At 49.0% G+C, this 25,906-nt stretch overlaps 7 protein-coding genes across 7 annotated transcripts; 4 read left to right on the top strand and 3 right to left on the bottom strand.

Annotated features, from left to right (window-relative positions):
• Window positions 1-1,707: 1,707 nt before the first annotated feature.
• On the bottom strand, window positions 1,708-3,396 carry UREG_02859 (uncharacterized protein; the record flags this gene model as incomplete). Its single annotated transcript, XM_002543297.1, has 5 exons — window positions 1,708-1,853; window positions 1,921-2,160; window positions 2,222-2,590; window positions 2,647-3,020; window positions 3,122-3,396. The coding sequence occupies 5 exons, from the start codon at window positions 3,394-3,396 to the stop codon at window positions 1,708-1,710; spliced, it is 1,404 nt and encodes a 467-aa protein (XP_002543343.1).
• Window positions 3,397-4,910: 1,514 nt separating this feature from the next.
• Window positions 4,911-6,399, bottom strand: UREG_02858 (uncharacterized protein; the record flags this gene model as incomplete). The annotated part of the gene is made up of 5 exons (XM_002543296.1): window positions 4,911-5,240; window positions 5,431-5,594; window positions 5,633-5,666; window positions 5,951-6,309; window positions 6,357-6,399. 5 exons carry the CDS (start codon window positions 6,397-6,399, stop codon window positions 4,911-4,913), a joined length of 930 nt encoding a protein of 309 aa, XP_002543342.1.
• Window positions 6,400-9,316: 2,917 nt separating this feature from the next.
• UREG_02857 (uncharacterized protein) lies at window positions 9,317-10,678 on the bottom strand (the record flags this gene model as incomplete). The annotated part of the gene is made up of 1 exon (XM_002543295.1): window positions 9,317-10,678. One exon carries the CDS (start codon window positions 10,676-10,678, stop codon window positions 9,317-9,319), a length of 1,362 nt encoding a protein of 453 aa, XP_002543341.1.
• Window positions 10,679-13,268: 2,590 nt separating this feature from the next.
• On the top strand, window positions 13,269-14,545 carry UREG_02856 (inositolphosphorylceramide-B C-26 hydroxylase; the record flags this gene model as incomplete). Its single annotated transcript, XM_002543294.1, has 3 exons — window positions 13,269-13,849; window positions 14,078-14,326; window positions 14,398-14,545. 3 exons carry the CDS (start codon window positions 13,269-13,271, stop codon window positions 14,543-14,545), a joined length of 978 nt encoding a protein of 325 aa, XP_002543340.1.
• Window positions 14,546-15,227: 682 nt separating this feature from the next.
• UREG_02855 (uncharacterized protein) lies at window positions 15,228-17,156 on the top strand (the record flags this gene model as incomplete). The annotated part of the gene is made up of 4 exons (XM_002543293.1): window positions 15,228-15,937; window positions 16,010-16,321; window positions 16,378-16,845; window positions 16,898-17,156. 4 exons carry the CDS (start codon window positions 15,228-15,230, stop codon window positions 17,154-17,156), a joined length of 1,749 nt encoding a protein of 582 aa, XP_002543339.1.
• A 2,256-nt stretch (window positions 17,157-19,412) lies between these two features.
• On the top strand, window positions 19,413-21,357 carry UREG_02854 (uncharacterized protein; the record flags this gene model as incomplete). Its single annotated transcript, XM_002543292.1, has 2 exons — window positions 19,413-19,473; window positions 19,544-21,357. 2 exons carry the CDS (start codon window positions 19,413-19,415, stop codon window positions 21,355-21,357), a joined length of 1,875 nt encoding a protein of 624 aa, XP_002543338.1.
• A 1,047-nt stretch (window positions 21,358-22,404) lies between these two features.
• Window positions 22,405-23,455, top strand: UREG_02853 (CDP-diacylglycerol--inositol 3-phosphatidyltransferase; the record flags this gene model as incomplete). Its single annotated transcript, XM_002543291.1, has 3 exons — window positions 22,405-22,579; window positions 22,648-23,024; window positions 23,075-23,455. The coding sequence occupies 3 exons, from the start codon at window positions 22,405-22,407 to the stop codon at window positions 23,453-23,455; spliced, it is 933 nt and encodes a 310-aa protein (XP_002543337.1).
• Between the last annotated feature and the right edge of the window lie 2,451 nt (window positions 23,456-25,906).

The following is a 25,906-nucleotide window of genomic DNA, read 5'->3' as shown; positions in this document are numbered from 1 at the left end:
AGAGACATACTATGATCTGTCCCTCAGGAAGCCTTGAGTGTCTTTTACGAAGGCATCTTGAGGAGATCGCGAACAAAAGTGCATCTCCTTTACGACCTCAAAGGATACGCCTTGGTCACTTTCGAGGACTGGCAGGTCCAATCCTTCCTGCCACTTAGCAGCTTGCAGAGAGCGTGTCGGCCCTCAAAGTACTTGAGGCAACATAGGTCGACGCTATCCTGCACAGGCTCTATGGAATCACCGCCCAGAAGGCTGTCATCAACACGTATGCACTCGTTGTTTTCCTCCCTTCCCTGCCTTTTCCGTATTAGTGATATGAGGAGTCCGTGAAGCTGTTTTATTGACACTTATTCCTAACACAGTAGCCATACAACCTGATCTCTCTGGCCTCTTGACCTTGAGTGAAGCAGCCAACTTTCAGGGACACCTGTAGTGACCATGCCGGCAAAGCGATCTGCCTCAGTCTATTTAAGGATTACAATCCATACAAGTGCCTCGAAGGACCTTGAACGATGCTGCAGGCCCAATATCTACAAGACGATTGATGGGCGGTTCTTCCGCCTTCACGGCCCACTAAATCCAGATACTGTTTTGCGAATGCCGAAATTTGCTCTTGTACCGCCTAGGGGTCGAGATACCTTCGGTATGGCTCTGCCCATGATCAGGACAGCGCTTGCTGAATATGATAGTGGGAGCACAGACAAATTATCCAACGGTGCAACAATTGGCTCGATTGAAAACTTTGAAATAATTGATATATCCACTATATCAATGATTGTTAAGAATATTTCTGCAGGGAGCGATTCGACAGTCCTTTCCATATTGTCTCTGATATATATATATCGCCAAAAGCCCCCAATGAAAGAGCAAGTTAGTGAATGAAATCGACGCTACAGCGGAAGCAGGGGAAGTATGGTGATATATTCTTACTACAGACCACGAATAACATGCCTTATCTTCAGGCATGTTTGTGGGAGGCTCTTTGGTGTCATCCAGCTGTGGAGATGACGCTTTCTTTAAAATAGGTGGGCGAAATCTCCCAGGCGGAGTGGAAGTCCCTCTCCATATACCCGGAACGATTAACGACGCCTTGACAGAAAACGTAGACCATGGTCGGCGCAAATAGGCGAGCCCAACCGTGTTGGCTAGGCGAGTCCCCGCAGCGCCGGTTTTACCCTTTGGTGGAGGAGCACGATTTTGCATCGGAAAAAAAAAGGTCGTCCTAAAATTGCCGTGATGCATATCAAATAACTGACAGGATGCTAGACATTGGCTGGCTAAAGATGTCAAAAGTGCCGTATTAAATTCTGGTGCCTGATGGTGCTCAGGGACGAGTTGAGTATAAGGTTTAGGTTCACCCGTTTTCCCCACAACTTTGACGTTGAGTTCGCCAATCCAAACGTCAGATTAAAAGAACTTGCTTGGTATGGGGACTCAGGTTCGATTAAATAGACAATATACACATGCCCTATGTCATTTGTGAAAGTGGAGGATCTTTTACTGCCATTGAGGTCAAGGAATGATATCGAATGCCAATAAGAAGCCTTCATGAATTGATGCTCAATTCGTAGCAACGTCGAGAACGGAGCGTTATACGCCTACTGGCGGGTATAGAAAGAATAGTTATACTCTAGATCTATATGAACCGGGCTAATAGTAAAATACAATTCGGTAAAGATTGGACATAAAAGCCAACCTTTGAAGTATTCATGCTTTTATCATCAACCTGAGTCCCTTGTAATACTTTCTGCTCGTGATCAAAGTTATGCCTGAAGCGGCAACAAAAGCACCAGCAAAGATCCAGAGACGGGGAAAGCCATACTTGTGCAGAACCACTCCGCCGACAGGCGTGCCTACATCTCGGTCAGTATGCTTCTGATGAGACCACTCGACTATTTTGTTTCAAGCAGAAACACATACCAATCAACAACCCGAACGCGATCACGCCAAAAGCCTGGCCCAATCTGGTTCCAATTTTGCCTCTGTTGTGAGCTGAGAGCTGGACAACGACAGCAGTCGGCGAAGAGATGAATGTGCCCGAGAAAAAGCCATAGAATCCCATCAAGGTGATCAAACCGGCAGCATCATGGACGGGGATGACGCAGAAACAAAGAAGAGCGGATATGAAAGCACAAGGGATCATAGCATTCATAGGCCCAACTGCATAATATTAGGAGATGATGCTACGATATTGAAAGGTTGAAACAATAACATCACTCACTTTTATCAGACAATATCCCAGGAACTATTCGGCCAAATGCACTAGTGCAGTTCATGATCGCGAGGATATAGAAGCCGAGATTCGAATCTGTGATCCCTTGTTTGATAGCAAAGGTCTGAACGTAGAAGAACGGCTGGTAAAGTCCCATGAACCCGATGAAAACACTAAGAACGAAGAAAAGGTACGGCGGCTCTTTGAAAGCTGCAAAATCCAAAATATCGCGTTTCTTTTCCGGCAGCACTCTTACTCTCATAATGGCAATGGAAATACATTGAGTGCCTAGCATCAGAAAACCAATGACGCGAGTAGCCCAAGAGAAGCCAATCGTGGGTTGAAGCTTGTGGAAGACAATTGGGTAGATAACCCCACCTGTGAATTCATTATTAGCCAGTTCATTCATGCCCATACAAATCATAGTTACTTACCAAAGCTACTACCGGCAGCTGTAATTCCCACTGCCGTCGCTAGCTTTGTGGTGAAATACTGTGATAGGATGGCGGTGCTGGGAACACATAGAAATCCACATCCGATGCCAATACAGAATCCTTGAGAAAGCAGTACTTGCCAGTACTCTTTGCAGAGACTCAACATCATTTGGCCTAGTATGAGTAAAAAGGAGCCGCCGAGGATTAGTTCGCGAGAGAATCCGGCATCATACACTGGGCCAGTAAGCGCGCCAACAAATAACAGTAGGAACGCCTGGGTAGAGCCTATCCATGCTATAGCAGAAGGTGTTGAGTTTGGAAGAAGTTCTATTTCGTAGTAGGTTTCGTAAGTGCCGAAAGTGTTGATGATGCCCCTAGCAACTGGTTAATTTGAGCGCGTGGTGAGGTAAATGTATAGCATAGACTTGGGAACGCTCAATCTACCTAGCTTCACCAGGTCAAGATCAACACTCACCAGGAGTTGAAGAATAAAACGTGTGCACCGAGAACCTGCAACCAAGCCCACATGCCTCCGTCAGGCACGGATGCCACATTGTTTACCGACGCTTTTAGTGTAGCGGGTTGAAGCTCGCTATTCGCCTCGTCCTTGACCAGTGCTGTAACAGGTTCCGTAGACCCAGCTCCTTTCTCATCTGTAGGATCGATGTGGTTCATGGTGCTGGTGGAGGAATCTGCGAAACCTCCATTTGACGCCCTGGCTTGGCCGTCTTGAGCGGAGTTTATGGTCATGTCGTTGCACACTGATGGGATGGGAAACAGCTATGTGAGCTAAGGCCGAGCAGGTTGTTGAGGCCAAAACTAAGTTAGCTCCAATCCGAATTGAACTCGGTCCGTAGAGCTTAGTTACTGCTAAAGTTGTATGGAGGCCAGGTTGGGAAGTGGTCGCTGCTGATGGACGTCGACGCGCCACGATCGCATGAAGCCTAAGCAGCGAATGACGCAAAGATACTCGTAGGGCTGGTTGGGTTAGTGAAAAAGCTCAAACGGCACACGGACGGAATGGCGCTCAATCAAACGCGCAAGTTTATGAGAGCGAAGCGACGACAAAGGACGGTTCGCGAAAAGAACCAAGCCAAGCAGAAAAGCGAGAAAAGGTCACTCCCACTCGACACAAGCAGCCGAAAGCGCGAAAATCGCTCAAGGGTAACGATCGTGAATCCGCATGGCGACTGCAAATCGAAGCTGGACGATCCGGAATTTTGGCCCAATGACTTTCGAAAGACATCGGGGAACCGTGAAACACGAGAGGGCGATGATGCTCGCCAACCGTATCGATGCAGCCTGGATAACAAGCCACCACTAATGCATCCCTATTTCTCAAGGGTCCAAACGCCGTTGCCGGAGCAGTGTTTGCGAGCATTCTCGGCCTGCTGAACAGGGTCCACGGCTCACGGGATCCCCAATACGCAGAGCAGTGTAACGCAAGATGAGGCTTCTCGGTTCAGGCTCAGGCCTTCGGGTAAATACTCAGCACACATGCTTCGATTCAGCAGCTCTACATGGAGAGTGCTGAACAATATCTGTCGTCACGATGATAATATCGTTTTGAGGAGCCTTCTGGCCCGAGATCCACGAAGAGTACTCCGTATTATTATGTGTGTGTAATCTGCATGGGTAGCACCACACTGGCTTGCTTTAAACAGCCGAATGACAGAAGCTGGATAGGGGGGATCATCGTGTAAGAGAGAGAATCTCATCCGCCAACAGACAAAGTGAGAGATGAGGTTCGAACAATGGAGCCAAGTGCCAAAAGAGGCAATGCTTACTAATGTTTGATCCTGCAACTAATAGTTAGTTAGTTAATATGTCCATTTTACTTTGCTATTCTTTTCTATCCACCTTGGTGAATTCTCCCGTCAAGTCTTGTTTTATCATAGTGTTGGTTTTCGTAGCTTCAACGACTTTGCTCCGTCTCGGTTGCAACGATAGTTAATGGCTGTAGTTACTTATCAAATTTGAAACATTGATTCAAGCATTTCTCAACGCAAACATGCTTTATCATGGGGATTTATTGTCTGAGGAAACCTTTCGATAGTTACCATTGGCCACTGTACCGGAAGTAAGGTTCAAGTGCTGGTTGAGCACTGAGGTACCTGCATATCTGCTGCTTTTCTGTGACAAGCTCGTCGTTCGGCACCTTGACATACTCCTCAAAACAGGTCCTCCACCATATTGAGCTTCCCGATGACTTTGCGGACCCCGACTTCCTGTCAGTTGGGGTCAGGTTCGGTGCCATGGGGTAATCACGTCCCAAAGAATTTCCGCTTGCTCCAGCCGGCCATGATGTCCTTCTCACGTTTGACACTAACGTCGCCGGGTTTCATCGATAAAGTGCTATGATAGAATGTTCGTGAAGTGGATGGTGTCATATATCGCGGGACGGTTATGACACCCCCAGCAATCACGACCACTAGCCACAGCACCGCGTCGGAGTAACGATCTGGGCAGTTTTCAATCTCAATATACTGGCTTGTCCCTTCGAATTGAAGTCTGACCGAACACCAGGTCATCCTCGATATCCCAGTAGAATGCAGTGCTTGAAGCTCCTCCTGGCCCAGCCCAGGCACACCCTTCTGCAACAGCCAAAATGAAAGTTCTCAATCCCTCAACATCGGCCTCTCTGCTCGCTGAAAGGGAGGGTTTTTGCCTTGGTCTTCTAGGCAACACGGGCTCCAAACCTGGCCACTCCAAACGTCGACGTCGAGTTACATTAGTAACTGGAACGCAACATCAGCATGATCACAGAGAGTCAGCCGTTTTAACCGTGTGAGTGCAGCCTTGTCCTCTGGACACAAAGGATGTGAGGGTAGATGCTGGTATTTGTAACCCGGGTTGCATTGCTTGAGCCGTATGTGGGTCGTGCTCACTAAACGTGGTTGGGGTTGACGGTGTCTGCCGAACTCCTAGCAATCGGACTCGGGCAAGAACTGCACAAACGTTTGAGAACCGAAAGAACCTAACTCACTTGCTGACAGAACTTGATGCTGCGTAGTGATATTCTGATGGCCCACATGCAGCAGCAATATAGCAGTCACTCTGATTATCTGCTCGGATAGCATTCATGAGCACGCCCGAATAGCAGTGTGGACCGACAGCATTGACTTGTGCTCTAAAACAGCCGCAATAATCCGGTGAATTCTTCTGTCGTTAAATAACCTCTACCCAAGTGAGCGGCTCCATCCCCTCGGCCATGTGCTTGGAAAATCATGTTTGACAACATCGTTAGGGTTTGTTTGTAAAGCTTTTTCGTGTATCCAGTTTACAACCCTTGAGATCAATTCACCAGGCGATACTGCTGGAGCCAGATCCCTTGGCGCAATGAGGACTTGGGCTTAAGTGTACAAAGGCCACCTATTCCGTTCGAACTTTCCCCATTTAATATCGGTGATCGGAGGGTTGATCTGAGAAGCTCAAAATGTTCCTCCAGTTGGAAGCAAGAAAAAACGGAGCCCTGAACATCACTGTGGAGATATTGTAGGGTCATCGCTATCCCAATAAAATCGGAGAATACGAAGGCATCTGCGGGGTGATCTGGTTTATGCGCTCCACAAACGGCAAGGTTATGCACAGTGCCAGTTCGTGTATTTGTAGGGCCCGACGGCTCTGGTGTTGACACCGGTATTCGGGCGAGGCTTGGACCGCCTAACGGGATGCTGGTGTTGTATCATGGTTGCGATATGGAAAACGACCACGGATTCGTCCGAAGTCGCAAGCCGGACCCGAGAACGGCATAATGATGGAATATTTGATTGAAAAATGATTCGACTTGGCGGAACCGGGTTGTAGGGCGATATATAACAGTCTCTTGATAGAGAGAAAAGGCCCGAGTAATTGCTGTCGTTTTTATATGATCACGACGATGTACAGATCGCAGCCTAGCTAGCAATGTCAGAATCACATCGAAGGACTTAATAGAATGTTCTTCCGAGACAGCCGGATAACCGGAAAGCGTTCTACGGTTTGGCACCTAGAAGTAGATCTGTTTCTCAAAAAGGGGAAGTATGTTTACCAGCGGACTGACTCCCTGAGGGAGCCGAAGGGAATTTGGATATCACCTTTTAGTGCTCTTAGAGCGCTGCCCGATCGCTGGGTGCTAGGAGGCGGAGAAAGTCAAGACAATATGTCTTGTTGAAAACAATGGTTCAGCGCCCTGAGGCCGCTAAAAACGGATGGCCTCGAAGCAACAGGAGACAAGAGTCAACAAGGGACAAAAGTTCGATAAAACCTCTCTGTCGTGGTTTCCGGCCCCGGTATAAGTTATAACAAAACAATCGGGCCGTGCATTTGCGGAATGGATACCTGAGTTGGCATTTGGGACGGACGGCCCATGGCGACGACCGCCTAAATAGTCTCGTTTTAAAAACGATGAGAAACTTTGACCTCATTATCAAGTATCCGAATGAATGCGTTTCCAGCCCCGTGAGTCGGTGATGATGGCGGACTTCATTTCGTAATTCAACAACCTCAGCAGTTAGGCTTCAATTTTCGTTAGTTAAGGGTCTCCGATCCCATGGCATTGCCGATCTGTTTGCTTAAGTTCTTGCAGTGCAGAATACTCCGAATTTATCACTGCTGTCGACTTATTTTGACCTGTTTCAACTGAGATTTCTTGTGGACAATTGCCTCGAGCGGACAATATCTCTTGTTAGTGCTGTTATAGCTTTAAACGCAGTCATAATAGTGAACTAAAGTAATATGTGAGTCAGTCTCAGCGTGCCATGAATTGAGGACGAACTTGGATGATTGATTTCAGCCACGCACCTTCATTTAGAGATGGCATTTTCGGGGTTCCCTAGGACTTTTTGCGTAATGGGGGCTTTTTAATATGTAGCATTTCAACCGAGTAGGCGGATGAGGGCAGTACAGTATAATAATGAGTGTGGGAAGCCTAGGGTGGATGAAGTAATTAACCAGGGAGTGGGATTGAAGACGTTTGTACAACTGAAGCTTGAAAGAGCCAACCCTAGTCTCCCCCCTTCTACGGACCTACTCCGTACTTTCCGTCACTTTCCTGCCACCGTGAGAAAATATATATATATCCAAATATGCTTCTTGTCCTTCTTCTACCATTTCAATGGGAAATAGACCATCCCGGCGCGGGAGCAGATTGATATGCCCTGTATTAGGTCTCTTGCGACTAGGTAGGTATAAATCTTGCACACCTGAGCAACATGGCTAATACCAAAACTTAGAGGTCCGGATCACCGAAATACCAAGAGGTTTCCAATTCATATGCCCCTGCTGGCCCTGAAATCTAGTCACCAATCCGTCCATTTACGGCCCCCATATAAACCATTTCCTCCTTGGCCATGGTGGAGCCACCGAAGCCATCTTCGCCTACGGCCTTGGAGCATATCCATTCCAATCACATAGACATCCCTTCCAGCCCATCTTCTTTCACAGGCGGAGAAAGACGCTCTTATGTAGCGTTGGCAAAGAGTGAATTCACCGAATTTCCCTCGACACCATCTCCATGAAGCGTGACAGGAGTAACTATAGCCCTTCGCTTCAAGGCGGATAATATCGGCGTGCAGAGTTTCATACTATCATTGAATGTCATGGCTCGGTGGAAACCATGATCGAATCTCGAATCCTTCTCCCGGATTCCAAAATAAAGGGGGGGGAGAGAGTCGGCCCCTGAATGGAACTGCAATGCCTGCCGCACTGGTGGTACACCGTTTCAAGACAATGCGGGGTGAAACATGCAGACTTCTTTGATTTGGTACTCGATCTGCTACCGAAGCCGCCTGCGGCCGGGTTCATGGTGAAAACCATCCCGGTGTTGGTGTTGAGTCTCGTTTCAGCAGCGGTCGGGAATGCCGTTAGTGCCCGATACGGGACCTCCTCCCGAAAACGGGGAGTGTTGGGAAGAGATAAATCGGTCACGATATATCATCTGGCCCAGAGAATGCTGTACATGTGTTGGCTCTAATGTAGTCAGTACGGCCCTCCATGAACTAGCCGATGGCACTTTGGTCATTCACAAAGAGTATTGTGGTCCTGACGACTTTCTATCATACTGGGAGCAATGCTGCCGTTTTCTGTTAAATCCTGGTCGCAGGGCTGTGATTTAAGGGAAGCCAACATCTTCATACAAGATGGAGCACTATCAAAACCTGGACCGGGCAGAATGCGAGGGCCATGGATAATTCTTTCGGTGTAGGGGGAAACTCCCCGGGAATAATCCGCACTATTGGGTCAAGGAACAAAAGCGATCCAAGAATGATCTACGTTTCATATGTTGCGAAAATGCAAAATGTAACCTGGACTATGTTGCCTTGGGTGCTCCGAAACGGCAGGGAAGAACGGAGTGACTAGAAAGCATTTGGTGGGTCATCATCATATTTTCATCATCGTCAAGTGTCTCATTGAATACATACACGGCATTGTCACGTTGCGGGGAATTTTCTCCAGTCAAAAAGGAAAAGTAAAATGTAAAGAGTACGAAGTAAATGTTAAGAGATTATATCACGGACAAGGACATAAAAACTGTCTAACAAATGCCAGGGTTCATCAAGGGGCGTAAATCTTCAAAGGATGATTTAGATGCACTTAGAGGAAGCAGTAGATGAAGGAAAGGTGAGGCCGTGTATAGAGTTTTAAAGCCAGCGCAGAAAGCCAGAAAATTGGGGGGAGCAAACGAACAAAATCAGAGGTTCATGGTTATGACCGGGATATACAAGATATCCACACCTCTTTTTTTTGAGCCCGAAGGACCGGGAGAGCCAGTGGTGCTTTTGCCGGTTTGGATTGAGAGAGCCTGGGCGACGAGTTGATGCAATGCAAATATTTGCTGGGCCTTTGTGCCGAAGCCTGACTGGGGATGGGATGGTTTGGGTAATTCTGGCAGGCCATCATCCTCCCCTGTAAGGGGCTCCTGGACATTGATACCGCGGCCAACATGATCGTTTTCGAGTGGGCTAAATACCGCATACGTTTCGACTTCATCCAGACTTTCACCATCTTCTTCCTCATCGTCATCGTCATCATCTTCGCCGTCGTCGTCGTCTTGTAGACTATTGGCAAGCGCTAGGTCTTTTCGAGCATTTATCCAGGATTCTTCCGTTACAAAACCGACGACAAAATCACTATGAGCCCTACCTAAAGCAATCGCCGCCTGTCTCTGTCGGGGTGTAGATTGCGAATCACTAGGCAGGCAAATAACGATCCCCCTCGAGAGGACTGGTGGGGGAGGGAGGGCAGTGGCAGCGGCTGAGTCCTGGTCATTGTGCTGTGCAAGTTCAATCTCATCACAGCCACACGAGTCTTCTAGTTCTACCAAGGGCTTCGATAACTCGGCGTGTTGGGTAATAGTTCGAGTGAGAGATATCACTGAGGCTTTCCGTAGCGGCGGCGAAATATTGAGGCCCCCCAGCGTGGTACTAAGTAAATCCTGATCTTGCTCTTCGTCGTCATAGAGGTCGTCTCTACAATCGTCCATGCTAGTTCCAGCTGCACTTGGCGTTTGACCCCCGCTAATCTCTGTGCGGACAGACATGGTCGTGCGTGACACAGTTTCACGCGCAGCCCGGCGTAAAGTGGGAATAAGCTGACTGCCACCCTTGCTATGTTCCTCAGGCCCAATGACCCAAGTACTGGCCAATGCAGCCCAGGCTGCCACACTGATGCCCTTTGTGTAACGTTTCCGGGCCATCGCAATGTCCCTGGCGATTTCGTGGCCGGACAGTGGGTGCTGACCCGTTGGTCGTCGTTTCGTATTCAATATTCGCCCACCCTCCCACACTAAGAAACCGAGCCGTTTTGCAATGTTGGTTAATCTTCGAACGGCTTCAACGGACCAATCGTCGATGATATCGGCGTGAACTTGAAGCACAGCGATATAAGGGCCAACGGCACAGGCCAGCCTCAGGAGCGAGTCCATCGTGCTGATGTTCGGGGAGGCTGAGACACAAATAAGTTGGCCGTGCGGCAATGTCGTTTTGCTTCGATGGAGCAGACGTAAATAGGTCGTCAAGGGATTCCTCCTCGAGGACGTGGTCGATGCGTTCATTTTGCCAAATGTGTGCGTACTCCGTAGGCGGGACGCTGTCTCGGTGCTTCATGTAGCCAGTTAGCACCGTCAAGTCCAGATTAAAAGGAATCCCCAAGCAAATCTCACAGAGTAGGATCTAATGATGCCGGAATTGTATGTAGCAGCCCACGACAAGCAAAAGATCTGGAGGGTCTCTCGGTTGATAGGGAAGTGGCATGAAGATGAGGAAGCCAGAACTGCGCTGAAAAATCAGTTTCTCGCACCCTGCAGCGCCTAGCAATTAGTTGACTAGTTCTCGGAGAACAAACTATGCTGCCTGACAGAATTCCAATCAAAAGGGCGTTGGGCTTGTCGCGCAATGAATGCCCTTGTTTCCAACAGGATGCCGCCCTCACTGACTGGAGGAGGTCGGCTCAGCTCTGGGAAGATGGGTTGCAGTCTTTTCTTCGGATTCTAATATTAACAGTCCTCCTGCCATCCTGCCAATTAGCGAGGGCTGGCAGTGTTAAATATGGAAATCAAATCGCACCCTCGAAGGTGCAGACGCGGTGGGACGAGCTAGTGTGGGAACTCGCAGCCCATCACATTACCTGAGACTTGTCTGGAGTATCATCCTTGTGCGCCCAAGGAGTCAAGGACCGACAGAGACATTGCGGTTTGGCTGCTCCCTGCGAAGATCGAGTTAATTTTAACCGGCGCGATGCGGAGAAGTGGTGGCGCTCAATGGCGCTCAATCACAGCGCAAGGCTGGAGCTTGGGGCAGATCAGGTCTGGCGGCACAAAAGGGCGAAGGAATCGTCTTTTGGCATCCGGCTCCACCAGTCTAGCATCTGCGCTCGGCTAGATACCACCACCATTGGGTGCTTTTCTCCAGAGCAAGACGCCTCTGGGGCCAGGCGTCCTGACAGTGTTCGATGCACCAGATTGCTGGCCCAATCTGAACGGCATCTTGCCCCTCTCTTGACCTGCGAGTCGACGCTTCTGTTGGCGAGACCCTCTGATTTGCTCTGCAGGGTCAACCCTATTCGCAGATCATTTGCTCCCCAATCGAGGAATGCAATTCATCCATTCGAGGATGACAGGTTGCTGTCATTAGTGTTCGCCTTTGCGGCCTTGCTTTCTTTAATTACCCTGATCCAGGGATCATGGCTAACAAGGGATTGGGCTGGCCAACTCCCGGCTGCACCGTCTTGTGTCCATGCTCCTGCGTCAAATGTCAAATGATTTCCTTCCGCAATTTCGGTCCAATCGAAGTAGTCTAGAGACCCTGGAAGGCTTCATATGTGGCTTCACCCAGGGCAATGGTGCACTATCATTCTACTCTCCGTCGACCCGATTGGGTGACGGCTCCAGACACTCAGCGACAAGAATGGACTTGGGCGGCTGGTTCAAGGTTCCCATGATCAGCCGTGAATCTGGTGGCAGCTGTGTTGTTTTTTGTCAACCCGCATTGTCTCTCAGAGGGAAGACTATCAGGATCGAGGCGGGAAGATTGCACAACAGGCGCCAGCAACCAGCCCTCTCTGAAACCGATCGAAGCATTGGAAACTCGGGTAATATCTGAAGGACGAGCCCCGCTCTCCTGTTCAGGGCATTTTTGATGTCCTCGGCGAGAGCAGGATGCTCGTAAGCTTATTCGGTTTCGTTCCACTTCAGTGTCTATCTGGGCGGGAGTCGAAAGGCTTTTCCCAGTCTAGCCTCTCAGTTAACTAACTAGTGATATCGGGTACTTCCCTTGGAGTCAGGGGAGCCCATGCGGTACCGAGTACGGATGACGAAGGATAACTACATTGGGATAGATGCCAAATTGTGGCAGTTGAAACTTTCATTTTGAGGGCCTTTGCAGAGGTCTTCCGAGCTCTCAAAGACATGGCACCCTGTAGAAGAGCATCGTCCTACGAAGGTTCAGACATGAGCTCGAGCATCAACATGCAAACGACACTTCTGTTATTGCAGCCAACCATTCGTGCTGGGAAGGTTCGCATAACGGAGTAGACCTTGTGCCAACCTGAGCTGTTAGATTCTCTGGGCTACTCGGTAGTTACAAGGCCTTGACAAATCTTCTGTCAGTCGAATTTTAAGTTACGACCGATGACTGCTTGTGGCATTTGGTTGATCATCGTATTCGACACGGCAGTCTCTCTAATAATCAGATAAGCAAGAAGTTTGTTATCTCTTTAACAGCAATATCGAGTCGTAGGTGAAGGATACATACTTCGTGGTAGCTGATCAACCAAGGTTGACCGTGAGTTTGAGCTGCTGACAATCAGGTGAAAAGATCAAAGAGCATCGGGCCGCTGACCACAACCCAGGCCCCCGGGCTAAGTTTTCTCGGGGCAAAAGAGTGCTTAGATCATCGCTGGGAAGCTTATTACGAAGCCCCGGAGGAAGGCTTCGCTCGTTGACCCGTTTCTTTCTCTCTTCCGTGTCACCCCATCCCGGATCTCCCAACGCTCGTTAATTCGCTCCAGCGTCCTACAGTCTTTAGACCCTCGCCGGCTTGTCCGGAGCCTCTCATTTATCGTTTGCATGTTCTGAACAGCCCTTCCGCTTCGAACACTCCACCTCCCTTCGCAAGCCTTCTCTGCCGTCTTCGACCCCTTCAGTGATGCCTGGACGAACTTTGCCCACTTTTACCTCCGCCGAAGTCAAATCACACAATACGGTGAAGTCATGCTGGGTGACACGGGGCTCAAAAGTGTATGATGTGACCTCGTTCGTTGGCGACCACCCTGGCGGTGGAGATTTGATTCTGGAATACGCAGGAAAAGACATCTCTCAGATTCTGGAGGACGTTGTATCCCACAAACACAGCGAGGCAGCGTATGAAATACTGGACGAATGTCATATCGGATTTGCGGCATCATCGGATTCAACGTCGAAATCAGCGCTGAATGGGGCTGTGAATGGACATGTGAACGAGCACGTAACCCAGGGCGATGGGCGACCTGTTTACGCCACGACGGGATTGTCCAGCGAAGAGGATCTTTCTGTTGATACCGACCCGATGGCTGATTATAAAGTGCACAAATTCCTGGATCTAAATAGGCCGTTATTTGGCCAGCTATGGTTCGGCGGGTTTTCAAAGGAGTTTTACCTCGAACAGGTACATCGTCCGCGGCACTACAAGGGCGGCGCGTCGGCGCCCCTATTTGGCAATTTTCTCGAACCTTTGACCAAAACCGCGTGGTGGGTGGTACCGATGGTTTGGCTTCCTTGCGTGGCGTACGCGACGGTAACTGGTTTTGCTGGTCTCCAAAGCATGCCGCTGGGATCCTTGTACTGGCTGTTTGGCCTGTTCTTTTGGACATTGGTTGAATACGTGTTGCACCGAGGTCTTTTTCACATTGACGGGTAGGCGAGACCAGCGTTCTTTTCCACACATTTTCCGGACCAGGGCGCTAACGGTGATTATAGGTATCTTCCAGATAACCGGGTTGGCCTAAGCCTTCATTTTCTCCTACATGGAATCCATCATTATTTGCCTATGGACAGATACCGCCTCGTTATGCCCCCGACGCTGTTCCTTATCCTAGCCGCGCCCTTTTACAAGCTTGCGCATCTCGTTTTCTTCTACAACTGGTATGCGGCTGTGACCGTGTATGCAGGAGGGGTATTTGGATACGTGTGCTATGATTTAACACATTACTTCCTTCATCATCGCAAGTACGTATCATACCTCTTTGCTGAAACGTCATTTATCCCGGTTACAGTTACTGACAGGCTCTACCATTCAGCCTACCTTCCTATTACCGCGCACTGAAGAAATACCACCTTCAGCACCATTTCGCTGACTATGAAAATGGGTTTGGTGTCACCAGCCGTTTCTGGGACAAGGTGTTTGGAACAGAGCTAGCACCCCTCCAGCCCCCCAAGTCTGACTAGCCTTCCTCACCTCTCCCTTCGATCCTAGATGCGTTGCCCCCTTCGCTTCAAGGTGTAAGTTACGATAAGCCTATAGCCTTCAATTTTACTCTTTATGCTATTTTTCTCATTTGAAACTTCTAAACACCCGGAATAATCTCCTTCTGACTGTGCGTTTCCTAGAGCTTCTGGTTCTTTTAACTATTACTTTTTAATTAATACCCCCAAGCGATGGATACGGTGGAGTTAATTAATGGTCCGTGTGCAGCTTACATGTATAATACTTTTTCAGTTGATATCGAAAAGCACACATGCCGTCCTACTACCAAGCCGTTTGATATTTGCGATAGAGGCATCGCAGTTGCTTATGTCATCATGGTGACTAAGCCCAAGAGCCGCCAAGCCGGTGGCAAGATGCTCCATCTCATTCTTATTTTCAGTCAATTTTCACATCCTCCCCAGCTACAGATCGCAAGAGGGAAGCCAGCCCATGTTTGGGTTTTATCTCGCCAATTCGAACTAAGCGCTGAGTGGCAGAAGTGCAAGGGTCCGGCCTAGAAGTACTTTTCTACAAGCAACAAGGGTTCGCGCAAACCACACACTCTTCAGCTATCGCTTCTAACGAAACCCAAAGTGATCTACTTTCTCTGCACCCGCATCTCTCCCGTCCTGTAAAAAGGTTTGAATCCAACGTATCTTCAATATGTCAGGTATCGATGTTGAGGCTCTGCTCGAGTCGACTGCTGAGCCTGGACCAAAGCAACAGCCAGAACAACCAGCCAGCCAGACCAACGACTCCGACTCCAAGAAAGACCGTAGTGATCGTCGCGATCGTGATCGATATCGAGATGGCTCGCGCGATCGTGACAGAGACCGTCGACGCCGCGACCGGAGTCGTGAACGGCGATCCGAAAGAGATGCCGATGGAGACGAGGAGATGACAAGTCCAAAGAGCGATCGCGCAAGTGCTAACGGGAGCTATAGAAGCAGAAAGAGAAGCAGGAGCCGCGATAGCGACAGACGTCGCTCCCGACGCGATCGCTATGGCGATGATCATCGCTCTTCAGGTGGCGATTTCTACCGAGGTCCTGGTCGTGCTCGCAGCCGATCTCGGTCTCCCTACGATGACAGGTATTATAGGCCCACCGGTAGACCTCGCCGTGACGATGACCGTGATGACGACAAACGTCGTCGCCGCGAAAAGGAGGGACGCAAGCGGTCTCCCAGCCCCAAGCCCCGTAGTAAAACTCCCGAACCACAGCTTACCGAAGATGAGCGGGATAAGCGTACAGTTTTTGTCCAGCAACTTGCTGCCCGGCTGAGAACAAAAGAATTAATAGCCTTCTTCGAAAAGGCAGGACCAGTTAAAGACGCTCAGATCGTCAAAGACCGTGTTAGTGGGAGATCTAAAGGGTATGTCATTTCTCCCGTGCCTGCGTATCCCAATCAATTATTATATTCACGTATTAATATTCGGACTCCTAGTGTCGGTTACGTCGAGTTCAAGAACGAGGAATCAGTCCCAGTTGCCATTCAACTTACTGGCCAGAAACTTCTAGGAATACCCATCATCGCCCAGTTCACCGAAGCCGAGAAGAATAAGGCTGCCCGTAATGCTGAGGGACATGTCAGCGGGAACCAGAATTCAATTCCATTTCACAGACTCTACGTTGGTAATATCCATTTCAGTATCACTGAGAGCGATTTGCAGAATGTTTTCGAGCCCTTTGGCGAACTTGACTTTGTTCAATTACAAAAAGATGAAAATGGACGCAGTCGGGGCTACGGATTCGTGCAGTAAGCTATCCTACTCCCCAATGATTCATGTCTCTTGATCTAACCTCTCTGATTAGATTCCGTGACCCAAACCAAGCTCGCGAAGCCCTGGAGAAAATGAACGGTTTTGACCTCGCTGGTCGGCCGATTCGAGTTGGTCTTGGCAATGATAAATTTAGTTCCGACTCTGCAACGAATCTCATGCGACTGCAATCCCAGGGCCAGCAGGGCTCTCTTTACGGCCAAGGTGGCCGTGGGACACAAGCAGCTTCCAATTTCGACCGTGCCGGCGGCCGCGATAATGACAAAGGCATTGGAGGTGCCAGTGCTTTAGATGATACAGATGTTGCTGGTGTGAATTTCAACAATTATAGCAGAGACGCATTGATGAGGAAACTTGCGAGAACAGATGAACCTGCTGCAGATACCTCCACAGACGATAAACGCAAGGCCCCAAAAGCTCGCACAGAAGCTAAACCGTTACCAGTCAGTGTCAATATGGCGAGTAGATGTGTGCTCCTCCGAAATATGTTTGACCCCACTGAGTAAGTAACTCTCAACCTCTTGGATAAAATTACTCTTCTAACTTCTGAATAGGGAAGAAGGTGACAGCTGGGTTAAGGAGCTGGAGGATGATGTTCGCGCTGAGTGCGAAGAAAAATATGGTCATGTTGTTCACATTGCTTTAGACCCGAACACGCAAGGTGATATTTATCTCAAATTTGACCGTGTCCAGGGCGGAGAAAACGCCATAAAAGGCCTGAATGGCCGATTTTTCGGCGGACGACAAATCACTGCGCAACCCGTTGTCGACGCCGTGTACAGCAGCTTATTCTCCCGCACGAAAGCTATCTAAACTCTATTCCTGTCGGCTTGTTGAGGATTGAAGAGGATTGAAGATGATTGAAGAGGAATGGAGCGGTAGGTATTTTTGTACGGGATCCGGACAGAATATCATCCGAAAGCTAACGACATCGGCACTTTTACCCCAATATCAAGGAGCGTTTGATATCTAACATTGGATTAGGTCTTGCTCATGCTTTGTTCCCCTCGATTCCCTCAAGTTTCTTCAGGCTTTAGGTTGTATCTCATCTAGCCCCAGCAACCTCCCCCGATTTTCTATTCCTTTTGCCTTGTCTTTATGTAACCGACCACGTACAAAGAATAACGGTGCCTTTATATCTTTCCTCCTTCTGATAGTAATTTCTCTTAACTAACAAAGCTTTGACTATATAAAAAATACAGATTTTCCCTTGACTTCGTTTCTAGTTACGGTGCGAATTTCCTGAGGCCTGGTAGGAGTGATCAGCAAATATCCTTATGTTAGCTATTCACATTGATATCAACAGTCATTGCACATCTCTAAAAATTTCGTTCAACCCAGTAAGCAATTGGATTCTGAAGCTAGCCCCGCTGGCTTCCTTTTTTTTTCCAATTCCTTTCATGGAGTACTTGTTGCATGAAAAAATTCACTCGAAAGCCCCAAGGAGTTCGTTTCGCAACGGCTCTGTCTTTTAGCAGTCTTGTGCATTGTTTGTTCATTTTCATAATCCCATGTTTATACGCCCATTCTACCATCGGCCTGAATGAAGAGAGCCGGTCTTGACCTGTAGTATGAAGAATGTTGAAAAGGGGGGCTGTCAGCGCCTTGAGCTGAAATGCTCTTTGTTCTGGAAGTAGCGCTGCATATCCCTGTAACATTCACAGCCAATTTTCGGGACTCCAAATTGTGAATACTACTTATGTTTCATAACAACAAATTAACCAGGCAAACACTTGTGCCCCCTCTCTCTATCTCTTCACCTTCTCAACCTTGCAATCTCTTTTCATTAACAAACACATTGGGGACCGGCATGGTCTTATAAACCTTTCTCTTCCCCTCAAAGATCTCTGGGGGGATGCAATGTGCAACAGCTTAGCTGCACAGAAGCGCACGGTAAAGGTGGACTCGACTCCATTTTTCAATCTAGCCTATCAGTTGGAGCGGGCGCATCCCTAGATCGGGATGTCAAAGTCGACCTGGACCGTGTTCAAATCAAAAATGATCTCCTGGAGGTAGAAGCCAACAAGGGCATGATCCCATTCTCTCTTTGCAGAGTAGGGTCCTCGAACTGGAAGCATCCCTTCAGGCAGCCGGCGCGACGGAGAGCGGGGGACAGTTCTCGGTTGGCCTGAGATCCTTAAGTGGCTCAAACGTGTTGTCCGGTTTGTCAAATCAGGGGAAGAGTTCCCGTCAATCATAATCATTAAAGTCCTTAAAGGGGTTCATGCTTTAAACAGTCTTTGAACAATCACCAGTGGAAATTGGCCTGGGCCGAGCCAAACCTGACGAACAGCCGGAACCACAGCAGTCAGCAACGAGAACCTCGAGTAAGGGAAGCAAAACGACATCCGATTTATACGAGGCCTTGTTCGCCAATTTGCAGGCTGCAGAAGCACCAGACCCAATCTTTGACGCTGAGCATTTTGTTCTGAAGTTTGATTCATTGTTTCAGAACGTGGACGCGTACGCAAAGAAATACACAAAACCGCCAGGGGACTGGGAAACTGATTTTCAAAATATGATCGAGGAATTTAAATTGGATTTGGAGCTTGTCGCCGATATCCCATCTGTGTATGAGCTGATGGCTCATGGAGAACGGCGAGCCAGCAAAATCCACGATCACAACCAGGCAGGGCAGCAGCAAGAAGAGGCCGTCTAAGGACCTTGCACATCGTCCATTTTGGGGGTTTGGACAATAACTGAAATATCGCTTTAAAATTTATATTAGACAATGCTATGCTCGCCTTGTCTTTCCATTGACTGTTTTCCTTGTTGTATATCAGCTTCTCTGTAGTCTCTTCGCTGCCGGCGTTCAAGCCGGATGAAGCAAACAAAGCAAACTGCCCGTTTACAACTTTTCTAGCGGCTGCAACCCCAACCGGCGATGCATGCAGCGGGAAGCGCATTTGATTCGTGCCAGATCGACAAGAGGCCAGCAGAAGACATTCTGCCTTCTCGCCCTTGACGTTTTGCAGAAATCGAGTCTCGCTATGTCCGTCGTGGACTGCTGACCTCCTCCAGGAACGTCGCTGCCGTCTTGTCTGGAGGGCCGTCCATGTCTGTACTTCAATGAGTTCACGTCTTGTGAAACCAGCAAGAGTCCATGCCTGGACGCTTGCTGATAGCTATAGTATGCCCTTGAGTGTCCGCATATATATCTACTCTGAAAGCCAACTAATTCGTATCCGCTATCTTCTCAGGCTTCATCGCAACCTTTATCCGCCGCCAGCATACAGATGCTATCTCGGGCTCGCAGGCTCAACATGAACTCCAGCACCCGCGGGCACCCGGTAGAACAGGCAAGCAATCCGAGCGACGGCATTTCCATGACTACTTCGTGACCCATCTGCCCGTCTCCTCTCTCCACCCGGATTCTCGCATATCGTCCGGTCCGCTGCACCATCTTCCTCGGTCGGAATGCACTCCGCATGACGGTCCCACAAAGGGAATATCGCCCGCCGCGGTGCTGTCGCCGGTAGGCGTATCGCGTGAAACTACCGTTGTGCGCATTCCACTCCGGAGCGCAAAGCACCACTTTGGCGCATCCGTATCGCGTGGATCGCGTCCAACAAATGAAGACACATACCAGGCAGGCGTCATCGAACTGCCTGCGTTTGCAAAACGGCCACCGCTATCCCTCACAATCGGCCGACGATCCGAGGACGCAGTGTCGTCGAGCGCACCGGCAGAAAATCGGGTTGCTGAAAACGCTACAGGCGATCCCCAGGTGTTTTATTTTGGCGTTTTTGATGGACATGGGGGCGTTGTGTGCAGTGAATTTCTCAGGGATAAACTACATGCATATGTTCAAGAGGCCGCCATGGCGTTTGAGCTGGGATCCAGCCTTGGGAAGAATACACAGAAACCAACACTGCCTTACAGACCTGTCCGGAACAGGGAGGCTTTTCGAGAAAGCCAACAGGCCTACAGCCACGACAGTGGCAAATCATCTTTTCATTCATCGAGCGAAGGGCACGGTGGGAACTCTATACTCTCAGGTGACCTGCCAATCTTACACCCCGGGAACAGATCGGTCATCGGTGAACTCGAGAAATCGCTAGTCAACGACTGGAGGAATCTGGTCGGTGGTTATTTCAGACGGTTTAAACCAGCCCACTTTTGTTATTTTGGGGACAACGACCTTCACTCCGATGGGTTCAGTCCTGGGCCCCATAATCTCGGCTTGGACATGCATATGGGTGTACCGATTGAAGAGGTGCTAGAATATGCCTTTCTGAAAGCTGATTATGACTTTATCAGCGATCAAGCCTCAAAACATGATGACGACTCTGCTCGTGCCGAAAGGCCGTTGAATGAGCTGGACATTCTTCATAACCCGGGTCGACTGAGAAAGGCAACGGTGGGAGGGTCGGCCCGTTTCAAGGGCGGGAGCACTTGCAGCATTGCCATGATATCTACGCCCACGCCAGCCCCTTTTTGGCACCCTTCAGCGCCATCGTCATTGGTCGTTTCGCATGTTGGTGATACTCGAGTTCTCTTGTGTTCTACTGCTACTGGTGGCGCAATTCCGTTGACAACAGACCATCATCCTTCTTCTCCCGTTGAGAGTAACCGACTACGCCGCTATGCCACCTCCATGGTCACCGATTCCTTTGGGGAGGAGCGCATCAGCGGTTTGGCAAATAGCCGAGCGTTTGGCGACATTCAGTCAAAACGCATCGGGATCTCAGCGGAACCCGAGATTCGACGCGTCGAGATGGGCCCCGCGGAGTATTCATTTCTTGTTCTCATGTCCGATGGCGTAAGCGGCACTCTGTCGGATCAGGAGATTGTGGACATTGTCAAGGAGGCAAAAACGCCAGACGAGGCTGCGCGTGATGTTGTCAACTTTGCGACAGAGGTATCGAAAGATGGAGACAATGCCACCTGCCTGGTGGTTCGACTCGGGGGTTGGGAGAGACGCCTTGAAGGAGGGCTGGGTAGCCTGAGCACCAAGGAGTCGAGAGACTGGCGCAGACAAGAAGCCTCTGATCCGCGAGGGCGACGAACATGAAAATCGCATGACGACCGCTAGCTTTCTACCTTGCAGTAGTTTACGGAGTAGTTTTTTTGACGATTCTGTCTTGGGCCACTGTTGCATTCTCTGACGTTTCATGTGTATGGCTCGTACATGTTTAATTTTCTTTTGGGCATTTTCTATTCCCCTTTAGATATTGTTTAATTCAGCTACGAGTTGCGATTGCTTCTAAGTTTAGACGGCCGCATCGTGAATCCCAGTTCAATTCTCCTTCGGAATGGGCGGGTCATTAGGCTGACAAGTTAACTAACTGGTTAGCTCCGTAGGCAAAAATTCAAGCTCCGCAAACCCTGACAGTGGACAAAAACAGTGTCGACGCCGCAACTCCGGACACCATCTGCCGCAGGTTAGCAAACGTCTGCGCAAACAAAAGGCATCTCTGATTGTCTAACCGCGCAATCAGGCAGCTACAAGTGTTCTTCGTCTCGACTTGAGTCCCGCCTTTTCTGAGCCCCCTCCATCCATGCCGCGTTGAAACCATCCTTCGAGGCAACATCCCTTTCGACACACTCCTTTACAGCTTTTCGATTTACCTGCAAGGCAGCTTTTAATATTTTCTTTCACTTATCACCATCCTTTTCTTGCTTTTTTGAGATTCGATTCGGTGCGGTTACATAAGTCTCGGGTGTTGATTCTTGAGAGCGAGGAGGTGGTCACAGTGAACAGGCGTCTAATCTTGGTATATATTCTCCTATTATTTCGCTCTGCAGCCGGGAAGCGGGAGGGCCATAGGTCTCCTTCTTGTTTATGGGATGAAAAGTGTCGTTAAAGAAGTTGTTGCTGACTGCTTGTTCTCGCCGCGACTGATCAGGGACACCGGCCGCAATTGCACCAAGCCTATAACATCTCTTCCATCAGGCATCAACTGCTTTAAAACGCGCTTCACCCACACCTCTGATAACTCCTCTGCCTTCAGCTTTTTGATTTCTTGGTCGATCACTTCCAGGTTAACACGTTCGCACTTCTCCCGGCAAGAAAAGAACTGCCAGTATCACACTTGTGCATCAACAACACAATAGCGCGATGGCTGGACGAGGGAAGAAGCAAAAGGCCTCTGAGCCCTCAGAAATTCAAGACAATCATGCATCAACTAGCAGCAATGGCACCATCCGCAAAGGGAGCCCAAGGCGCAATCAACGCGCCCCCACAAGCGGTGAACAAAGCGAGAACATTTTCCTCTTCTGGCCGAACATAATTGGTATGGCTGTCCGTCACTGCCCTGTTGGCTGCGTTTCCCATGCTGACCTTTGTTGTGGCTCCCATTAGGATATACGCGGATTGTCCTTGCGGTTGCCTCCCTGTACTACATGCCCCTTCATCCTCGCACATGCTCGTTATTATATAGCATTTCCTGCCTCCTCGATGCGCTCGACGGATATGCCGCCCGTTTCTATAATCAATCTACGACGTTCGGTGCCGTTCTAGATATGGTCACTGATCGATGCACAACCGCCTGCCTCCTAGTCTTCCTGAGCTCGGCTTGGCCACGTTGGGCCATTTTATTCCAAGGCTTAATCAGCTTGGACCTTGCCAGCCATTATATGCATATGTATGCAACGTTGAGTATGGGTGAATCGGGTCAGAGTCACAAAAAGGTCGACTCGAGCAGGAGCTGGATCCTGTATCAGTACTATAACAACAAGGTGAGTTTCACGGCAGATTCACCAAGGTGTTCATTGTTAATGAAGTGTAGATCGTACTATTCGTCTTTTGCACCATGAACGAGTTGTTTTTCATTGGGCTGTACCTCCTCTCCTTTTCGTCGCCAACTCTCTCGCCGTCGCTCCTCCAACCAACCCCTGATGGCGCAACTGCAGGATCCGCACAGCCCGGTTCACCAGCTTTGGCTCCTATCTCGGCCCTTTTTGCGAGTCCCTGGAGCGCCGGTGCCTTGGAGCTCGCAAGAGCCAACAAAATGGACAGTTTCTGGCCCTGGGTGATCACCGGCATCGCCGCACCAGTTATGGCGGCTAAGCAATTTATCAACATCGTCCAAATGGTGAAAGCTAGCAAATGGCTTGCGGAAGGTGATATCATCCGTCGCCGCCAGCTTGGTTTATCCAAGACTAGATAGGCCGCGAAACGAGAAGATCGATGCCTCGCGTTTCAGCCCCTGATATTAGTATGCATCCGATTGCTTTGAGCACACATTCGAGAACCGGCGCGCTTCTTATGGTTCCCTAACAACCACTTTTTTTCATTTTGTCGGAAATATGATAATGTTTTCATCCTATCCACTTTTAATCAGTTTTGTATGGATGAAAAATGCTTTCGTTCATATTGTATAGGATTTATTTATTGTTGGAGTCGTGGACCGGTGCCACTGTAAGGCTTGCAGAATCTCCACGCCGCCGAGGTCTCTGCTATATGTTTTAGTCCCCCCCCAATATCACAAGGGTATAATTAGATTACTCAACATCACCATGCATGTATGAAGATTACAACACCAGGATCAGAATCCATAAAACTCACAAATACATAGTTATGTATCGTTCTGGATCTCTCTGCTTGTGTGTTCTTACAAGCTCTCAAACTAAGAATTATAGCTCCCTATGCTGGAGTAGTTGGGACAAGTTAGCTAGTTAGCTATCAGCCAGTATACACTGAATTTAGTGAAAAATCCACTCAATCCATTTCCATTCCATCAAAAAGTGGCTCAGGTACTCTGCAAGGTAGTGTCGTCACTTGGCTTAGCTATGGTGGGATCAAGCGAGTAGCTTCTTATATTACAAACAGGGCTCTAGCTGAAATCCACTGCCCTCCCCAGCACACCATCGGGTGGCATATATAAACACTCCACTTTACTCCTACGCTTACCCCTTCTATGGAGATTTCATGGTTTTCTGTTCATTATTTCTCTAGTCTTCGCTGTACCGTGTAGCGGATCAAAAAGCAGGCTTGATAGGCATTCCAAGCGTATGGGCGGATAAGGAGCTCATTGTTAATGACTTGGCACCGCTTCATGAAAACAAAGCTCAGACCTTTACACTACAAGGAGGATAGCACTGATATGCCGTGATTGACACGGAAAATATGCCGGATAGGGGTCAAGGCGACTGAACTACTGCACATCCTCTGAAGGGGACAGTTTGGAAATGTCGTTCAGTTTTGGGTAGTTCCCTGTGATCCCACCCACCGAAACTAAGCAGAAATTCAAGAATGGCCTTGTTAAGAATGGGGCCTGTTTCAAATGAAAGTCGGTTGGGAAAGCGGTTTGCAAGGTGTCAAGCGGTGTGACCCAAAGCACCGGACAATGGAACGACAGCATTGGAGCAAACAGCGGTTTGTGTATTCGGCATTTATTCTGAGCGCAGATGGGAGCTTAAGGGTGGCGTGTGGTTTAGCCGGGAGGCCGAATTCTTCATTCAGGCTCGAGGGATTCTGGAAAGTTATTTTACTGTACGGAGGATCTTCCGTCAAGACGGTACGATCCCTGGAGAACTTCAGTTACCCCCTACGCGGTACTCCGCATCTGCATGAGCAGCCCCGAAACTTATTCTTCACTGGGCTGCTGGTGGCTCCGAGTCCCGGTTTCAGCAGACTTTCTTGCGTTGCGTTGGGTTCGGTTCGTATTTAATAATCCTTGAGCTGTGTCTCTCTCGGTAACGAGATCCCTGCTAGAGGAATAATAATTCTCATGATGCAGGTCGCCAGCGCCTCCGGCTGCCTCTTACGATCCCACGATCTTGTTGATAATGCGGGCGTTTGCCGTGCGCTTCAAGCTGAAAATTGAGTTAGCCAACGATTGGTAACTCGGTCGCCATCATGGAGATCTCCCGCAACCTTAGTTGAGGAGTTCCAAATGTTGAATTGGAAGTTGGGCTTGAACCAAACAGATCAGCCTGATGGTCATGAATCCACGCCTTTAATTAACCGGCGGACGGGGTAATTCACCTTCCAGTTTTCTAAAACTTGGCGAGTTTTAGCGGTTGTAACGTATGATTTTCCGCACCTCGCCCAAGTCTGTTGGTTGAAGCTCTCGTTGAAGCGCTATACATCCATGCTCTAACCTTCTTTTTGGAGGATGTGCATGGTTTTGTTTTCCTTGCAGCCAATGAAAAAGGGTGCGAACTGCATGAACTCACCTTTTGCCGTCGTATTTTCTCAAAACCGCCTTTTCCAGCGTTGGAGGCGACGGAAGTTTCGAGACCCGGAGCCTCCGTAAATATACAATCAACTCCGATGAGACTTGCTGCAGATTTCACATTTCTCCATTTTAACAAAAAACAAAAGTGCAAGGAGACTCCATGGCGGATGCTACAAATGCCGAATCACAGGTATGTCCGTTCACTATTCAGACTGCGTTTCAAGGGCCCCGTGGTGAAAAAAAGCCCGGTAGTAGCATGAGCTGATCGAGTGTTAGGAACTTCGTTCCAAGCAACCAGAGCCCAGACCCGCGATAGCAATTGACGTACGTGCTTGATATTCGCGCCTATTCTGAATACTGTACCGATGGCTGTCGGCTGACGTTATCGAAGTCGGATGAGCAAGAGGGCGATGGCGAGCAACAATCATATAACTCGGA

Source organism: Uncinocarpus reesii, genomic scaffold, assembly GCF_000003515.1.
Source record: "Uncinocarpus reesii 1704 scaffold_1 genomic scaffold, whole genome shotgun sequence".
NCBI lineage: Eukaryota > Fungi > Ascomycota > Eurotiomycetes > Onygenales > Onygenaceae > Uncinocarpus > Uncinocarpus reesii.
This window is presented reverse-complemented; position numbering and strand designations above follow the sequence as displayed.